The sequence below is a fragment of the Anomaloglossus baeobatrachus genome, chromosome 6 (genome assembly GCF_048569485.1).
Source record: "Anomaloglossus baeobatrachus isolate aAnoBae1 chromosome 6, aAnoBae1.hap1, whole genome shotgun sequence".
NCBI classification, from domain to species: domain Eukaryota; kingdom Metazoa; phylum Chordata; class Amphibia; order Anura; family Aromobatidae; genus Anomaloglossus; species Anomaloglossus baeobatrachus.
The window spans coordinates 341100207-341117391 of NC_134358.1; the positions used below are offsets into that span (position 1 = coordinate 341100207).

Here is a 17185-nt window from a genome sequence, read left to right on the forward strand (position 1 = left end):
GTGTTCACGGTGATGAGCGGTGTTGCTTTTACACCAAACATATCGTTTGGCATTGTGCCCAAAAAGTTGGATTTTGGTGTCCTCTTACCAAAGCACCTTCTTCCACATGTTTTGTGTGTCTCCCAGATGGCTTGTGGCAAACTTTAAACTGAACTTTTTGTGGATATCTTTGAGAAATGGCTTTCTTCTTGCCACTCTTCCATAAAGGCCAGATCTGTGCAGTGTACGACTAATAGTTGTCCTATGGACACTCTCCGACTTCAGCTATAGATCTCTGCCGTTCATCCAGAGTGATCATGGGCCTCTTGACTGCATCTCTGATCAGTCTTCTCCGTAATAGAAAGGAAAGTTTTCAGGGATGGCCAGGTCTTGGTATATTTGCACTGGTATGATACTCCTTCCATTTCAATATGATCGCTTGCACAGTGCTTTTTGGGATGTTCAAAGTTTTGGAGATCTTTTTGTAACCAAATCCGGCTTTAAACTTCTCCACAACAGTATCACGGACCTGCCTGTTGTGTTCTTTGGTCTTCATGACTCTCTATGTGCTTTAAGCAAAACACTGAGACTATCACACAGCAGGTGCATTTATACGGAGACTTGATTACACACAGGTGGAGTTGTGAATGTCATCCAGTGGTTGCTGGTGTGGAGCTCCCTCTGGTGGCCAGGAATGGTAATGAAGCTGTGTCTGAATCTGTAACTCAAACAGGTGATGGAATTAATTAGGAATCCAGGAACTCCTATTGTAGATCAGCCTAGTGTATTTAGGAGAGAATTTTCTGCCTGGCGGTCTCCGTTGATAGATGTTTCCTGCTGCTTCTGAAGATGGCTGGGAGTTTTCCCTACAGTTTCTCCCATTCTATGCCTGAAACTACAGATAAGTTTACTAGTTTCTGTGCTTAATTGCTGGAATTGGACTTAAGGGTGTTTCTGCTTATTCCATTTTATTCTGTGTTTTGGTTTCTTGTTTGTGAGCATCTGTCTCTCTGCTTTTTGTGAGCCAGACAGTTCCTTCAGCAAGACAGGGAGCTTGCTCCCTGTTCTTGTTTGGATTATTTGCACTTTAGGATATTATTTGTTCTGTGATTTTGTTTCTTCCCATTATATCTGCAGCTCTGTTTAAAGTGTTTGGCACAAGTGTACCTGATATAGTGGGGGAGAGACCGTGTGGTCTCAGATCTTTTTTCTATCAGGAGTTTGTTTTTTTTTGCAGGGCTTTTTGCTGGCCGCAATCAATTATCTTTCCTGTCCTTTTGTATCTAGTAGGTCAGGCCTCACCTTTGCTAATCTATATTTTCTATCTGCGTATTGTGTTTTATTATTAATAATATAATAATAAATCTTTATTTCTATAGCGCCAACATATTCTGCAGCGCTTTACAATTTAGAAGGTTCATATACAAACAAACAGTAATAGAAAATACAATAATTAGAGGTAAAAAAAGAGACCACCCTGCTCGTCAGAGCTTACAATCTAAATGTGAATAGGGGGATAAGGTGCAAGTGCTTATTTACAATGGCAATCCAGCCATCTCAAGGAAATGGGGGATATATAATGGCTGCTTGGACCAGTTGGCCAGAACCTTGAGATGCATTTGGGTGCCATGGAGTTTGACATGGGGTTATGTTCTGAGAAGACGTGGAGGGACTATGTGAATTTAGTTTGGCTAGGAAGAGTGATAGGCCACCCTAAAAAGATTTGTTTTTAGGGAGTGTCTGAAGCTGAGTAAGTTGTGGTTTGTCCTAGCTTCTTGGGGTAGAGCGTTCCAGAGGATTGGTGCAGCTCGGGAGAAGTCTTGGATCCGGGAGTGGGAGGTTCGGATTAGTGTGGATGTTAGTCGAAAGTCATTTGCAGAGCATAGAGAATGGGTAGGGTAATAGACAGAGAGAAGGGTGGAGATGTAGGGGGGTTCTGCACTGTGGAGATCTTTGTGGGTGAGAACAAGCAGTTTGAATTGGATCCTGTGATATTTGGGCAGCCAGTGCAATGAAAGGCACAGAGGAGGTATCTGAGTAGCGGTTAGCCAGGTAGGTGACTCTGGCTGCTGCATTAAGGATGGACTGTAGAGAAGAGAGTCTAGTTAGGGGGAGACCAATTAATAGAGAGTTACAGTAGTCGAGTCGTGAGTGGATCAGGGACACAGGTTCTTTGTCGTTTCCATTGTGAAAAAGGGGTGGATTCTAGAGATGTTCTTGAGATGCAAGTGACAGGAGTGGGTAAGATATTGTATATAGGAGGTGAAGGACAAATCGGTGTCAAGTTTAACACCCAGACAATAAGCCTGCTACCTAGGAGTTATCATGGTGCCACACACTGAGAGGAAGATGTTGGGTTTAGGGAGGTTAGAAGATGGAGGGAATAGAAGTAGTTCAGTTTTGGAAAGGTTAAGTTTCAGATAGAGAGCAGACATGACCTTGCAAACTGCAGTCAGACGGTCACTGGTATTCTGTAGTACAGTGGCGGTGAGGTCACGGGATGAAGTGCATAATTGTGTGTCATCAGCATAAAGATGGTACTGGAAGCTAAATCTACTTATTGTCTGTCCAATTGGGGCAGTGTAGAGGGAGAAAAGAAGAGGGCCAAGGACTGAACCTTGAGGGACCCCAACTGTGAGAGGAAGAGAAGATGTGGAGCCAGTAAATGATTCGCTGAATGAGTGGCCAGAAAGATAGGAAGAAAACCAGTAGAGCAGTGTCCTTTAGGCTGATTGAATGGAGCATAGAGAGAAGAAGATGGTGGTCAACAGTGTCGAAGGCTGCACAGAGGTCAAGAAGAGTAAGCAGAGAGTGGTCACCATTACGTTCTGCTGTCAGTAGGTCATTGGTCACTTTGATGAGGGCAGTTTCTGTTGAGTGTAGGTGGCGGAAGCCAGACTGTAAAGCATCTAGTAGCGAGTGAGAGGAGAGGTAGCGGGTGAGGTGGGGATAGACCAGGCGCTCCAAGAGTTTGGAAAGGAAGGGGATATTGGAGACTGGTCTGTAGTTGTTTGCGCAAGATGGGTCAAGAGTAGATTTTTTTTTTTTAATAATAAAGTAATGATATTGTTTAAGGGAGGAGGGGAAGATACCAGAAGAAAGAGAGAGATTGAAGATTTTGGTTAGGTGAGTAGTGATGACTGGAGAGAGAGACTGGAGTAGGTGTGAGGGAAAAGGATCAGTAGGGCAAGTGGTAGAACGAGAAGAGAGGAGGAGCCTGGAGACTTTTTCCTCTGTGACTGGGTCAAAAGTCGAGAGTGATCCAGACTGGATGTGGGGAGGGATGGGAATTATGACGCTTGGTGACTGGGAGCTGATCTCTTGCCGGATGTTTCCTATTTTCTCTGAAATACGAGGCCAGATCATCAGCATGAAGGTCTGTGATAGGGGTCTGTGCTTTGGGACTGCGGAGGGAATGAAAGGTGTCAAAGAGCTTTTTTGGATTGTTATATAGTAGAGGAGATCAAGATGGTGAAGTGGGTCTGTTTGGCGAGGTGAAGGGCAGCGTTGTAGGTTCTTAACATGAATTTGTAGTGGATGAAGTTTTCTGGTGTGCAGGTTTTCCTCCATAGGCGTTCGACACTCCTAGAGCAACACTGGAGAAATCGAGTTTGCGATGTGAGTCAGGGCTGTTTTACTCTGTGTTTGGTCTTTCTGAAGGTGAGGAGCGCTACTTGGTCTAGGGTACTTCTGAGTGTGACATTGTAGTGGTTTACAGCCAGATCAGGACAAGAAAGTGAGGAGATGGGGGACAGTGATGAGTGTCGAGAGTCTGTAAATGTCTGAGAGTCGATGGCCTGTAGGTTTCTGAATGTGTGATAGGTTGGGAGTGTGCTGGGGTGGGTGAGGGTTTGTGAGCTAGAAGGAGAGGATGTTGTGGTCAGAGAGGGTAAGTTATGAAAGTGAGAGATGGAGCAGAGGCGGGCAAAGACCAGGTCTCAGAGGATGAGAGCTGTGAGAGGCCAAAGCAGGTGGTTAGAGATAGAATCTGGGATGCCGAAGGGGAGGTGGGGCTGTTCATGGGTATGTTAAAGTATCCTAGGATAAGGGTTAGTAATTCTGAGGACATGAAGTGCGGCAGCCAGACTAAAAAGTGGTCAAGGAACTGGGTGGGTAAGCCTGGAGAACGGTATATGACCGCTACTCTGAGGGAGAGGGGATGGAAGAGCCTGATGGTGTGAACCTCGAAAGATGGCAATGAGAGTGATGGAGTGGAGGGGATGACCTGGCAAGTGCACTGTGGGGCACTGGAGTAAGCCAACTCCACTACCATGTCTGTTCTCAGATCTTGGTAAATGGGAAAAGTGTAAGCCACCATGAGAAATGGCAGCAGGGGAAGTAGTGTCCGAATCCTGAATCCAGGTCTCAGTGAGGGCCAGCAGATTAAGAGAGTTATTGAGAAAGTAGTTGTGGATTTAAGGAAGCTTGTTACATACAGACCGTGGATTCCAGAGAGCACAATTAAAAGAGGGAGGTGAGGATGTACAACTAATGTTAATGAGGTTAGTAGGGTTTCTATGAGAGGTAGGGGAGGGGGTAAAGTTGGCATGGGGTGGACTGGGATTAGGAGAGAGATCGCCTGAAAGAAATAGCAGTAAAAGGAGAAAGAGCAGATAGTTTTTGGAGTTGTATTTTTTGAAGTTGGGGCATGTTTTTTTTCTGCAAGACCATGGAGCATGAAGGAGTGAGGTTATTAAGGAAGGTGAAAAGAATGTGGGAGAGGGGAGGAGAGAGGGGCTGATGTGATAATGACTCCTAAAATACACTCTAACCTTTTCAGGTGATTTTAATGTGAACTTCTCTAAACATGTGAATGCACCTGTCCAACTCTTCAACATCAGCAGGTTGCAACAGAGATACTGGAAGAGTCAAAGAACGGAAGTCCTTTGGTCACATCCCACACTGATGACCTCTTCACTGTGAACAATGCCCTTTGAATCGAATTATTAATGCCACACAACTCTAGGCACATTTAAGAGAGGTGAGAGGCCCCCAAGTGTCACATCAGACCATTCAAAATCATTTACATCAGCATGGTCTGTGTGCTAGACGACCTGCAAGGATACCTCACCACACCACCAAGCACAGATTTCATAGTCTTTCTAGACGAGAGACCAGTGTGCCTCAGTGCTGTTGCCTGAATAAAGTCTATTCATACTAAGCAGAAATGATGGCTGCCAATGATGTTGGATACGACAAGGAGAGTGCTATGCTATGCTTCAGCCACTGTTGTCACCAGACGAGCCTTTGGTGTTGGTGGTGTTAAGTTACTGTCTGGTATGTCTAGTCAATACAGAACTGCCCTACATTTGTGAAAGGTACAGTGACAAGCCCCTACTACTTGAATAACTTAATCCAGTCATTGTGCCTCTGCATGAACAACACAGGCCTAATTTAATCTTCACGACCACAATGCTCCAGCACATTGAGGTCGCATCATTAGAGAACGGCTGCTGGAGACTGGGGTACCTGAAATGGACTGGCCTGCATTTTCTCCAGACTTGAATCCCATAGAAAACCTATGGGATCAGCTGAGTCACAGTTTAGAGGCTCGTAACCTAGTACCCCAGAACCTCCATTACCTAAGGGTCACCCTGCCTCAGCAGACAATAGCTCCACTTGTGAACCGCATGAGATGTCGTCGTAAAGCTGTAAGTAATGCAATGCTGAAGGCCATATGGCAAGTTACTGAGACATTGAAATTTTTATTAACTTTTTGAAAGTAGTATGCATGTTGCTGTTTGTATGTGTGTATATGTGTGTGTGTATGTGTGTGTGTGTATATATATATATATATATATATATATATATATATAATTAGTACATATGATGCTGCTAATCAGTTATGTGCAGTTAAGATACTGTAATGCAGGATGGTGGGACCAGACCCGCTGCACGCTAGCAAACGCAGCGTGTAGTGGCTAAGTGCACTGCCTCTCACATGGGAGACTGGGGTTTAAATCCCGGCCCTGCCATGTCATATACCTTGGGGAAAAAGCCTCCTAACACTATAATACCGACCTGCTGGTGGCTGTTATAGGATAGTGGTTAAAAAGTGCACATCCACCAGTATACCAGTAGGGGTCCTTAGGCAAGACTCCTAACACTATAATGCATACCTCAATAAAAAAACATCAGTGTCACGAACAAAGAGAGTCATGCCGGCTCGGACGTCGCCCAATTTAACAAGGTCTGCGTCAGATGTTGAGGAACTAAGACAACCTCATGATAAATGGGCTACTGGAACCAAACATGGACAAGGCAAGAGAACCTGGATCTGATAAAGTGCTACTACAACAGCAGACCAAATGAGAGGGGATACATAAAGCGTATGAGGAAACTATGGATGGATACAAGACCTGAATGTCCATTGACTGAGTCACCCAACGCTTCAATATCATAAAGAGAAAGCAATTATCACAACTTGAAAAAACTGATGCGACGGATCCGGCGAAAAAACAATCAGTTGCATCAGTTTTTTCCATCAATTCCTTCAGTTTTTTGACAGATCCGGTGTGATACTGAGCATGCTCAGTTAAAAAAAAACGGATCCGGCGGACGGATCCGTTTTTTGCCGCATTACGCCGGATCCAGCATCCATAGGCTTCCATTATAAAACAAGCCATTTGGCGCCGGATCCGGCGCAATCTGTTTTTTTTACTGGACACAAAAACGTTCACTTCAACGTTTCATCGGACAAGTAAATTTTGCCGGATCCGGCAAAAAAAACGGATGAAACGCAAGGCCATCCGGCACAATCCGGCGCTAATGAAAGTCTATGGGAGGAAAAAACTGATCCAGCGGCAACAGACGCCGGATCCTTTTTTTTCATGTTTTTGCCGAATTGTGCCTGATGGCAAAAAAACTGATGTGTGAAATCATCCTTAGATATTATCATTTTCAGCCATACATTCCTAGTCGAGGCAGGCAGTTCAAGAATTTGGTTTTGTCATTATTTTTTTTTTTTAATATGCCACTCACCATGCGGTATAAGTGATAAGACCGCATTATTCTTTGAGTTTGTAGAATTAGTGATAATAAATTTAAATATTGTTTTTCATGTTTTGTTTCTGTTAGGCTGCTTTCACACTTCCGTGTTTTTCCATCAGTCACAATCCGTCGCTTAGAGAAACAACTGAATCCTGCAAAATAATTTGCAGAATTCAGTTTTTTCCCATAAGGGGGCTTTACACGCAACGACATCACTAATGAGATGTCGTTGGGGTCACGGAATTCGTGACGCACATCCGGCCTCGTTAGCGACGTCGTTGCGTGTGAAACGTACGAACGACCGCTAACTATCAAAAATACTCACCACATCGTTGATCGTTGACACGCTGTTCAAATCTCAAATATCGTTGCTGGTGCAGGACGCAGGTTGTTCGTCGTTCCTGAGGCAGCACACATCGCTACGTGTGACACCCCAGGAACGACGAACAACATCGTACCTGCGTCCTCCGGCAACGAGGTGGGCATGTCTTTCCTTAGTCTGCTCTCCGCCCCTCCACTTCTATTGGCCGCCTGCCATGTGACGTCGCTGTGACGCCGCACGAACCTCCCCCTTAGAAAAAAGGCAGTTTGCCGGCCACAGCGACGTCGCTAGGCAGGTAAGTACGTGTTACGGAGATATTGTGCGCCACGGGCAGCCATTTGCCCGTGACGCACAAACGACGGGGGCGGGTGCTTTCACGAGCGACATCGCTAGCGACGTTGCTGCGTGTAAAGCAGCCTATAGACTTGTATTAATGACAGATTACAATTGATGGCCCTGCGTTGCATCCGCTATGCGACTGATCAGTCATGAAATGACTGACCGCCGGGTGGAAGCAACGTAGAATGTAACGTTTTTTGTTGCGTCGAAAAATTGCAATGCGCAGGATTCCATCGGCGTCTGTCGTTGGTTATTATAGAAGCCTATGGGCACCTGAATCCATCAAATGACGGATTCCGGCGACGGTTCCGTCTTTTAGCAACAGAGCATGCTCAGATGTGTAAATTCCTTTTTGGTTAGAAAATCTCTGTGTCTGTCGTTCTCTCGGTGTCTGTGTGTGTCTGTCGGTTTGTCTGTCGGTCTCTCTCTCTTACCCTTTCTCTCATACTCACCGATGACCGGCGCAGCGCTGCACAGCTGTCACACTGCTCCAGTGGCTTCTCCTGCTTTTGAAAATGCCGGCCGCTCATTATTCCATCTTGTATTCACTGCTTCCCCCGACCACCGGCGCCTATGATTGGTTGCAGTCAAACAAGAGCCCCCACGCTGAATGACAACTGTCTCACTGCAACCACAGCCGTCGGTGGGTGGGTCTATATCTTGCACTAAAATAAATAAATCATTTAAAAAAAAATCGGTGTGTGGTCCCCCCCAATTTTGATACCAGCCAAGGTAAAACCACTCAGCTGAAGGCTGGTATTCTCAGGATGGGGAGACCCACATTATGGGGAGCCCCCCAAGCCTAAAAATGTCAGCCAGCAGCCGCCCAGAAATGCTGCATACATTAGATGTGATAGTCCCGGGATTCTACCCGGCTGATCCCGATTGCCCTGATGCGGTGGCAATTGGGGTAATAAGGAGTTAATGGCAGCCCATAGCTGCCATTAAGTCCTAGCTTAGTGATTTCAAGTGTCTGAGACACCTCCCCATCACTAAACTATAGTGAAAGTAAATAAACACAAACACCGAAAAATCCTTTATTTAAAATAAAAGACAAAAAAGCACCCTCTTTCACCACTTTATTAATCCCCAAATACCCTCCATGTCCAACGTAATCCACACGAGGTCCCATAGTGCTTTCAGCTCTGCTACATAGGAAGCTGACAGGAGCGGCCGTAGAACACCACCGCTCTCTGTGAGCTCCACGGAGAAACTGAAGTGAGTCGCGCTGTCAGCAGTGACGTCACTTAGGTTACCCGCTGCCACACCTGCATTCTCTTTGCCAGGTACAAACTGCTACAACGGATCCATTTTTTTAACGGATCCGTCCCATCAGTTGTACCACAATCTCCAACGCATCCGTCACATCGGTCACAAAATGGATTGTGACTGATGGAAAAAGACGGAAGTGTGAAAGCAGCCTTACACACTAAAAATGCTTTTTTAAGAAGATTGTTTTTTTTCATAGCCATGTTCTGAGAGCTAAAACATTTTGATTTTTTTTGTCAACAGAGCTGTAGTAAGGACTATTTTTCTACAGGAACCAGAATTGGTACCAATATTTTTAACTATTTTTTGGTTTTTTTCTTTTCTAGAGATTTCAGTGGAAGTTTGAACAATATTCAGAAATTCAGGTTTTAAGTGTTGCTACATTTGCAGACTAAAACCAATTTTACCCCCCATTTTTTTTTGTATCACAATAGTCTGAGAGCTGTAACGTTTATTTTACCACTGGCTGTATTGTATAAAAAAAAAAAAAAAAAAAAAAAAGCTGAGTTTTTAGCAGTAAAATAGCTATACGGAATTTCTTCCATGATTTGCTTTTTTTTTTCTATAGTCAAAGTCTGATTGTGGGACTATTTACTGCAGTGCATGAGACCTACTAGTTTCACACTTTCACAGCTTCTTAAACAATGCTTAGGCTGTGTGCACACGTTGCGTTTTTTACCGCGGAAACGCTGCGTTTAGAACCGCAGCGTTTCAGTGGCAAATTGCATGCGTTCAGCTTTCCCAGCAAAGTGTATGAGAAAGCCGAAAAATCAGTGCACACGCTGCGTTTCTAAACGCAGCGTTTTGGATGCCAAAAATCGGTGCGGAAAGAAAAGCAGCATGTCACTTCTTTTGTGCGTTGTGGCTGCGTTCTCTCCCCCATTGAATCAATGATGTGGGGTCAGAACGCAGCTACACCGCAGTGAGCTGCTTTTTTGTTGCGGTCCGCGGGCTTTGTCGGCATGCCAGAACGCAGGCATTTACCTGGAAGTGAGGTCAAGAGGTTTCCTGTTGACCTCACTTCCTGGCAAAGTCCTGGAAAGCCCCCGGTATCTCCAAAGTGCCCGCCCCGACCCCCGACCCCCTCCCGAAAATCCAACATGGCCGCGCGCACAGTAGCGCACCGGGCGCCCTGCTCCTATGATTTCTGTCGCATGTGCAATAACACATGCGACAGAAAACTGTTCCCCAGGCCCTGCCCGGTCACCCCCTATTCCCCCCGGTATTCCCCTTACCTGTCCGGTCGCAGCGCTGATCCCCCGCGGCCCCCTCCTCCTTCACAGCAGACGCCGGTCAGTGCGGTCACATGAGCAGAGCAGCTGACAGCCAGCACTGTGTTCAGAGAGCTGTGCTGGCTGCTCGCACTCTGCAGCTGTGACCCGGGGAGAGTGGGTGCAGATTTTTGGCACCCACTCTCCTCAAATAGAGGGTCTGCCCTCCTAGAAAATGGGGGATACGTTCCCTGAACGTGCCCCCATATTTTAGAAGGTCCAGAGGCGACGTGGGACGTCCATATGGATTTCTGCGGACCCATTTTTTTCAAATTTTTTGATTAAATTGGAGAACAAGGGAATGATTTGGGGAGTGTTTTTTCTAATAAAAAAATGTTTGTCATTTTTTTTTTGCTTTTGTTTACTGTCAATTAATTATGTCGGGTATCTAATAGACGCCGTGACATCACTAATTGCTAAGCTTGATGCCAGGTGACATTACACATCTGGTATCAACCCCATTTATTACCCCGTTTGCCAACGCACCAGGGCGCGGGATGAGTTGGGGCGAAGCGCCAGGATTGGCGCATCTAATGGATGCGCCACTTCTGGGGCGGCTGCGGCCTGCTATTTTTAGGCTGGGAAGAGTCCAATAACCATGGCTCTTCCCACCCTGAGAATACCAGACCCCAGCTGTCAGCTTCACCTTGGCTGGTGATCTAATTTGGGGGGACCCCACGTTATTTTTTTTTTTAATTCTTTATTTATAAATAAAAAAAAAAGCCTGGGGAGCCCTCCAAATTGATCACCAGCCAAGATGAAGCTGCCAGCTGTGGTTTGCAGGCTACAGCTGTCTGCTTTACCCTGACTGGCTATCAAAAATAGGGGGGACCCCACGCCATTTTTTTCATTTTTTTTATTTTTTTTATTGGATAAATACTAAGCTAGGCACCCTTTAGTGCCACATGAAAGGTACTAAAGGTGCCAGCTTAGAATATGCAGGCGGGGGTGGGACGTTATATATATTTGACATCCATTCATCCATTGACGCTTTTTAGGTTGTGTGCCCACAATCAGGGTTTGCAGCGTTAGGGGCGCTGAGTGTTTTCCCTGCGTCCATAACGCTGCGTTGTGCAGTAGAAGCACAGTGGAAGGATTTTTGGAGATCTCGTGCCCACTGTGCTTCTTTTCTCTGCAGCATAAACTGACCGGTGGCGCAGCTTCCCGAGCCTCAGCATGTCAATTTATGCTGCGGAGACGAGAGTGTTCTCTGCAGGTAGAATAGAGCTCCACAGCAGCCTGAACCCAAATCGTGGGCATGGGCAGCTGCAGGAAGGCTGACACTGTGTACTAGACGCCGTGTCGCTGGATCATGGCCACATAGCCTTAGGCCTCTTTCACACGTCAGTGATTCTGGTACGTTTGTGCTTTTTTTTAAACGTACCAGGATCACTGACATACGCAGACCCATTATAATGAATGGGTCTGCTCACACGTCAGTGATTTTTCACTGCACGTGTCTCCGTGCGGCGTACCCGCGTGTGCGTGATTGCCGCACGGAGACATGTCCATTTTTTTCTGGCATCACTGATGTTCCACGGACCACGCAGTGGTGTGGTCCGTGAAACACGTGCCAGAAAAAAACGTGCTTTTAAAATAAAAATCATTTTAACTCACCCGGCGTCCAGCGATGTCCTCTGCAGCCCGTGCAGCCTGCTGCTTCTGAGCCGGCTCATTATTGTCGCGCATATTCATGATGTGCGACACAGCCGACCCGAAAGCAGCTGCTGCGGGGGTCAACGCCAGCCGGATGCTGCACCGCGGGAGCGATCAGCACCATGGAGAGCGGGAGCGGGCGCAGGTGAGTTGATTACTGAGTGCAATCACGGGCCACGGAGAACGGAGCCCGGATTGCACTTAGACAACCCATGTGTGCCGTGATTCACGGCACACGGAGGGACATGTGCGTGTTTTACACGCCAGTGAAAAACGTCAGTGTTTTTCACTGACGTGTGAAACGGGCCTAAAAGTGAGAATATTGTTGCTACAGCAACATTTTGGGTGAAGTAGCTGTGGATTCAAAATGCTTAATATACTCCTGAATAAAATCCTTGAGAGGTGCAGATTCCAAAATGGGGTCAATTGTGGGGGTTTTCTGACGTATAGGTACCCAAGGGGCCCTGCTAATGTGACATGGTGCGCGAAGTTTATTTCAACTTTTCCAAAATTCAAATGGTGCTCCTTCCATTCCAAGCCCTCCCATTTATCCAAACAGAATGTGGAGAAGGAAATGACATCACAGGTTTTTTCCCCCAAAGGTCTGTGTTCAACCAACTTTATTAACACTGACAAGTCTTAAAAAAACGCACCTAAAAAAACGCATGAAAAACGCATGCGTTTTCGATGCCTTTTTCTCAAAAAGCATTGTTTACAATTCTCCCCTCTGCCAGAGGGTGCGTTTTTTTCCGCGCTGAAAAAAAAGCAACGTGTGCACATAGCCTTATGGTCATTACATGACCTTGGGTTGTAATGGGAACGTGCTGATGAGATTAAAGAGAGATCTTTCCTTTGAGTACAATTGACAGCTGCACATTAGGGGTTAAATGTCCTTGATTTGCTTCTAAAACCATTTGGACCGAAGCAGCAGGGAGTCATGTGATATACAGTCGATAAAGCCCCCATCACATTTAACGACTTACCAGCGATCCCGAAAACGATGCAACCTGATAAGGATCACTGGTAAGTCGCTGGGAGGTCGCTGGTGAGATGTCACACAGTCAGACCTTACCAATGATGCAGTAACGATAAGTGACCTGTATAATGATGAGTGACCTGTATGAGAGGTCATTGTTAGGTGTTAAACACAGCGATGTGTCCTGCCCAGCAGGACATCACCTTTGAAGAAAATGGTCCGGACCATTCGGCAAGGACTAGCGATCTCACAGCAGGGGCCTAATTGCTGGTAGGTGTCACACATAACAAGATTGCTGGTGAGATCGTTACTGCGTCATAAACGGTGACGCAGCAATGTTCTCGTTAGCGATCTCGTTGTGTGTGACGGGGCCTTAACTGTGACACTGTCCTTAATCAGAGAAGTCATCCACTTAATCCCCCCTCTGCCCAATCTGATTAGACTGTGAGGAATGCCCCTTTATAGAGATCATAAAAATTTGCATATTGGCTTACTAAATAAAATCTCTGGAACCATATGACAGGTTTTAAAGTCGAGAAAAGATTACTCGCGTATGCAGAAGGATTAAAATCAGAACAAAACTTGGACATGTTTCACCTTGTTCCAGAACTTCTGTAACCATTTTTGTAACATGACCAATGTAAACTGGGATGTTGACAATGGGGTGTGCTCCCTTTTTTTTGTCCTTAGCTAGTAACATAACTAGAATATCATGGCAGCCCTACACTGAAAATATTATCTTATCTATAGGCAAGATGTTATAGAGCATTGATAATTCTAAGTGAAAAACTACCGTGCAAACTAATTTATAAACGTACAACCCAATTTGTGTTCAAATAAACAACACAAATATATAATGTACGAAAAAATAACTAAAGTTGTAAGATGGCATATGAACATAACATGGAAATACATAATATTTTTAATAAGTAAATTTACATGATCCAAAAACAAAGGAAATTTACCAACCACAGTGTAATAAATAGTCCAGTGCAATCAGGACTGGATCCTGATGCGTGAAGAAGCTATTGCGAATTGTGTGTTTGGATCTGTTCCTGGCTGGCCTGGGCTATTTATTACACTGTGGTTGGTACACAGGAACACTGGGCTATGTATTACAGTGTGGTTGGTACACAGGAATAGCCTGTCCTGAGTTATGTTCTGGGTGTTCTTCTTTCCCTTGAGTGTTGCTGCCTGCTTATGATAGGTCAACGTCATACTGAGGAGATGAAGTACACGCCCTTAGTGAAAACCATCTGACACCCACTGGGACAAAATATATAGTAACTAATTAAATAATTTCATTGCTGATATCTGCTACCAAGAGGAAAAAGAAAAGCATGTTTTATTCTGTGCTATGGCCACTATTACATCTTGTATCCAGTTCTAAATGAAGCATTGGGTGTTAGGTCTATTTAGTGTAGGTGTTTAGTTTGTTTCTTTAAACTACATCAATTTGCTTGGGTTTAAATATTCTATTCAAATTATTCCATGCATTTCTTCTAAAATGGATAAATCTGTCACTCTGCACCAGGAGTGTGGGTAAGCCTTCTGTTAAATATTCTTCATTCACAGCCCTTCCAAACTACTGCATGTTTAAAATGTCACTATTTTCATTTTTATTGCATAAATCAATAGTGCAAATTTTATTAGAGAAATCTGCTTTTCTCCTTTTTCTAGACTGATCATTCAGTCTCAAAATTCTCAATTCACGGGTAAAATCTTTATTCGTTGTAGACAGATTGTTACATCACTGAGAAAGAGTCTTACCAGTAGTAACTGTCATCTTCTATGTAGCAGTAAGAGGGAGAAGGTAAAAGCAGAGTTCCTCCCCCTGTAATCTGATTAGAATATTACCAGTCATAGCTGTGATCTCCTATCACAGTAATGTTATGTCTTCACTGAATACAGATTTTACCTGTAAATTGAGAATTGTGGGAGTGAAAGATCAGTCTTGGCGGAGAATGAAGCTGATATTGCCGATATGATCTAGTATGAAGTTTATTTTCACTTGCATAATTAATTTATGGAAATTGTAACAAACAATTACTCAAACGCACTGTAAAAAAAAAATAATCATGGAGGTCACTACTGCATTGAGTAGGTGAATCTTTAACTGTGTGACTATCCTTCAATAGTTGGTGTGGCGATGTTGGCAGCAGGTATTATGTAAGCCGGTTAACATATTTACATTATTGCTGCTAAATACAAATGCCTAAATGCCTTAGATTTGCCATACTTTTAGTTGGTAGTTTTATGATTTTTGAATGTTAACCCCTTTGCCTTAGTAAATTGCAAAAGTATTGTTCTGGTGAATTAGTGACACTGGACTTTTTTTCCCCAAAGATGCTTGCATTAATGGGACTTGTCTTCTTTCAACCTTATAAAATTGACTTGTTGAACCAATGGAAAGCAGAAATGCTAATTGCCCCATATTATGGGAAAAATTCCTTCCTGACCCCACATACGGTAATCCGACTAGTTCCTTAGAATCCAGTACCCATAACCTGTAATAATATTATTATTCTTTTTTTTTTTTAATCAAGGAAGGCATCGAACCTCCTTGAACGTTTTCAGTGAATGAGCTATTACAACATGTAATGTGGTGGCACAGCGTTCCATAATCACACTTTTTCTTTTTCTACAATAAACAAGCACTGTGTAATGATTAAAGCCTCTTTCCACTAAATGTAGGAAATGCCCCCTTGTCATCATAGCAGGCCATTTCATATCTAATGAAGTGTATTATACCACTGATTTTTAGTATATTATGAATTCATTCATAAAATGTAACAACTGGTTTGCTGACTGTATACAAAACAATTTTCCTTTTAAAACATTAGGATCTGTTTTTTTAAAACTGCTTATGATATTGAATTGCTATTCTCATCACTTACTCTTTTCAAGTAGGAGAAAAAAGAGCACCAGTTGTAAAATGGCAATAGTAAACCGGTCTTTACTACTACATGGATGACCCCTTCTCAATCCCTTTATTTTCCCCTCCCCAGTAAAATAATGCCTATCCACCCCTCCGGTGCTGAAGCCTTTCCAGCAGTGTTGACATAGTCTCTCCTGGGTCTCAGGTGACAATGGCCACATGGATCGCGTGACAATCAGTGCTGGTTTCACTTTCCCCTTCATCGGACAAATCGGACACCTGGAGGAAATGAGAATTGTGTCTGATCTCACGTCTTCCTGTCAGTTACATCTGAAGACGGGGAGAGTGCAGGCAGTGCTTCACTAGTAGAACAAGGGATTTTCTGAGTAGTAGACAACCTTTGTAAAACATTATTTGATTATCATTAAAAATTCTATTTCTTTCAATATTAACACTATGTTGTCTTTTTTTTTTTTCTCTCTAACACAGGAAAACTTACCCCGGTTATAAAGTCACAACCTATGCCCAAGAACAATAAAGGACCTGTTAAATTAGTTGTTGGTAAAACATTTGAGGAGATTGTCATGGACACCAGCTCAGATGTACTAATAGAGTTTTATGCTCCATGGTGTGGCCATTGCAAATCACTTGAACCAGTTTACAACGACTTGGGTAAAAAATACAGATTAGTACCAGATCTGATTATAGCCAAAATGGATGCTACTGCCAATGATATACCAACAAATAACTACAAAGTAGAAGGATTTCCAACCATCTATTTTGCGCTTAAAAACAGAAAATATAATCCAATTAAATTTGAAGGTCATGATCGAGATCTAGAAGGTTTGTCCAAATTTATTGAAGAACACAGAGCGAAGTCAAAAACGAAAGAGGAACTTTAACATATTCTACAAAAATGTTTTTTTTTTCCTATTACATGTACCAGTATTTCACACAGTTACTGAGTACACCTAAATTGCTGAGATTCTTACCAATGCAGATAGGAGGTTCATAAATCCCTCTGGATTTCTAAGTGTCAAAGCATATTTTTTGATCCCTAAAATTTTCAGTTTCTTTTTCATACAAATTGTGTAACTTTTTCTATTTTTGTTTTTTTTTTCAAATTCTCTCAATGTATTGTGATTTTTTTTTTTCCACAAACAAAATAAAATTTCTTATAAATTAATTCGCTTTTGTGATGAGTAACAATACTTAATGTACCTATAATTTCTGTGAGAAGAAAACAAAGGGTACACAAAAATGTTATTACATGACTGAGTTTAAAAAATGCAGTAAATATTCTGACCTCCTTTAAAACGATTAGACTTTCTAGCAGACATTTTTTGTGATTAGCTAAAGCAGCACTGTGCGTCAATAACACAATGGTTAACAGTAAGTTGCAGCTGTAATAATATTATGATGATAATGCACGCAGCACTGTTTTAGTATCAAATGTGAGATTTTACATTTATAACTAAGTAAAGCCATAGAGGATTAACTTTCCT

General features: G+C 43.5%; 1 protein-coding gene across 2 annotated transcripts in view; it reads left to right on the forward strand.

The window, feature by feature from the left end:
- Window positions 1-16866, forward strand: part of PDIA4 (protein disulfide isomerase family A member 4) — a 342287-nt gene extending 325421 nt beyond the window's left edge. For both annotated transcript variants that reach the window (XM_075314972.1, XM_075314971.1), the window contains one exon: window positions 16170-16866. In XM_075314972.1, the coding sequence (XP_075171087.1) occupies window positions 16170-16582 (413 nt within the window). In that variant the 3' untranslated portion in view covers window positions 16583-16866. The remainder of the gene's footprint in view (window positions 1-16169) is intronic.
- Window positions 16867-17185: the final 319 nt, after the last annotated feature.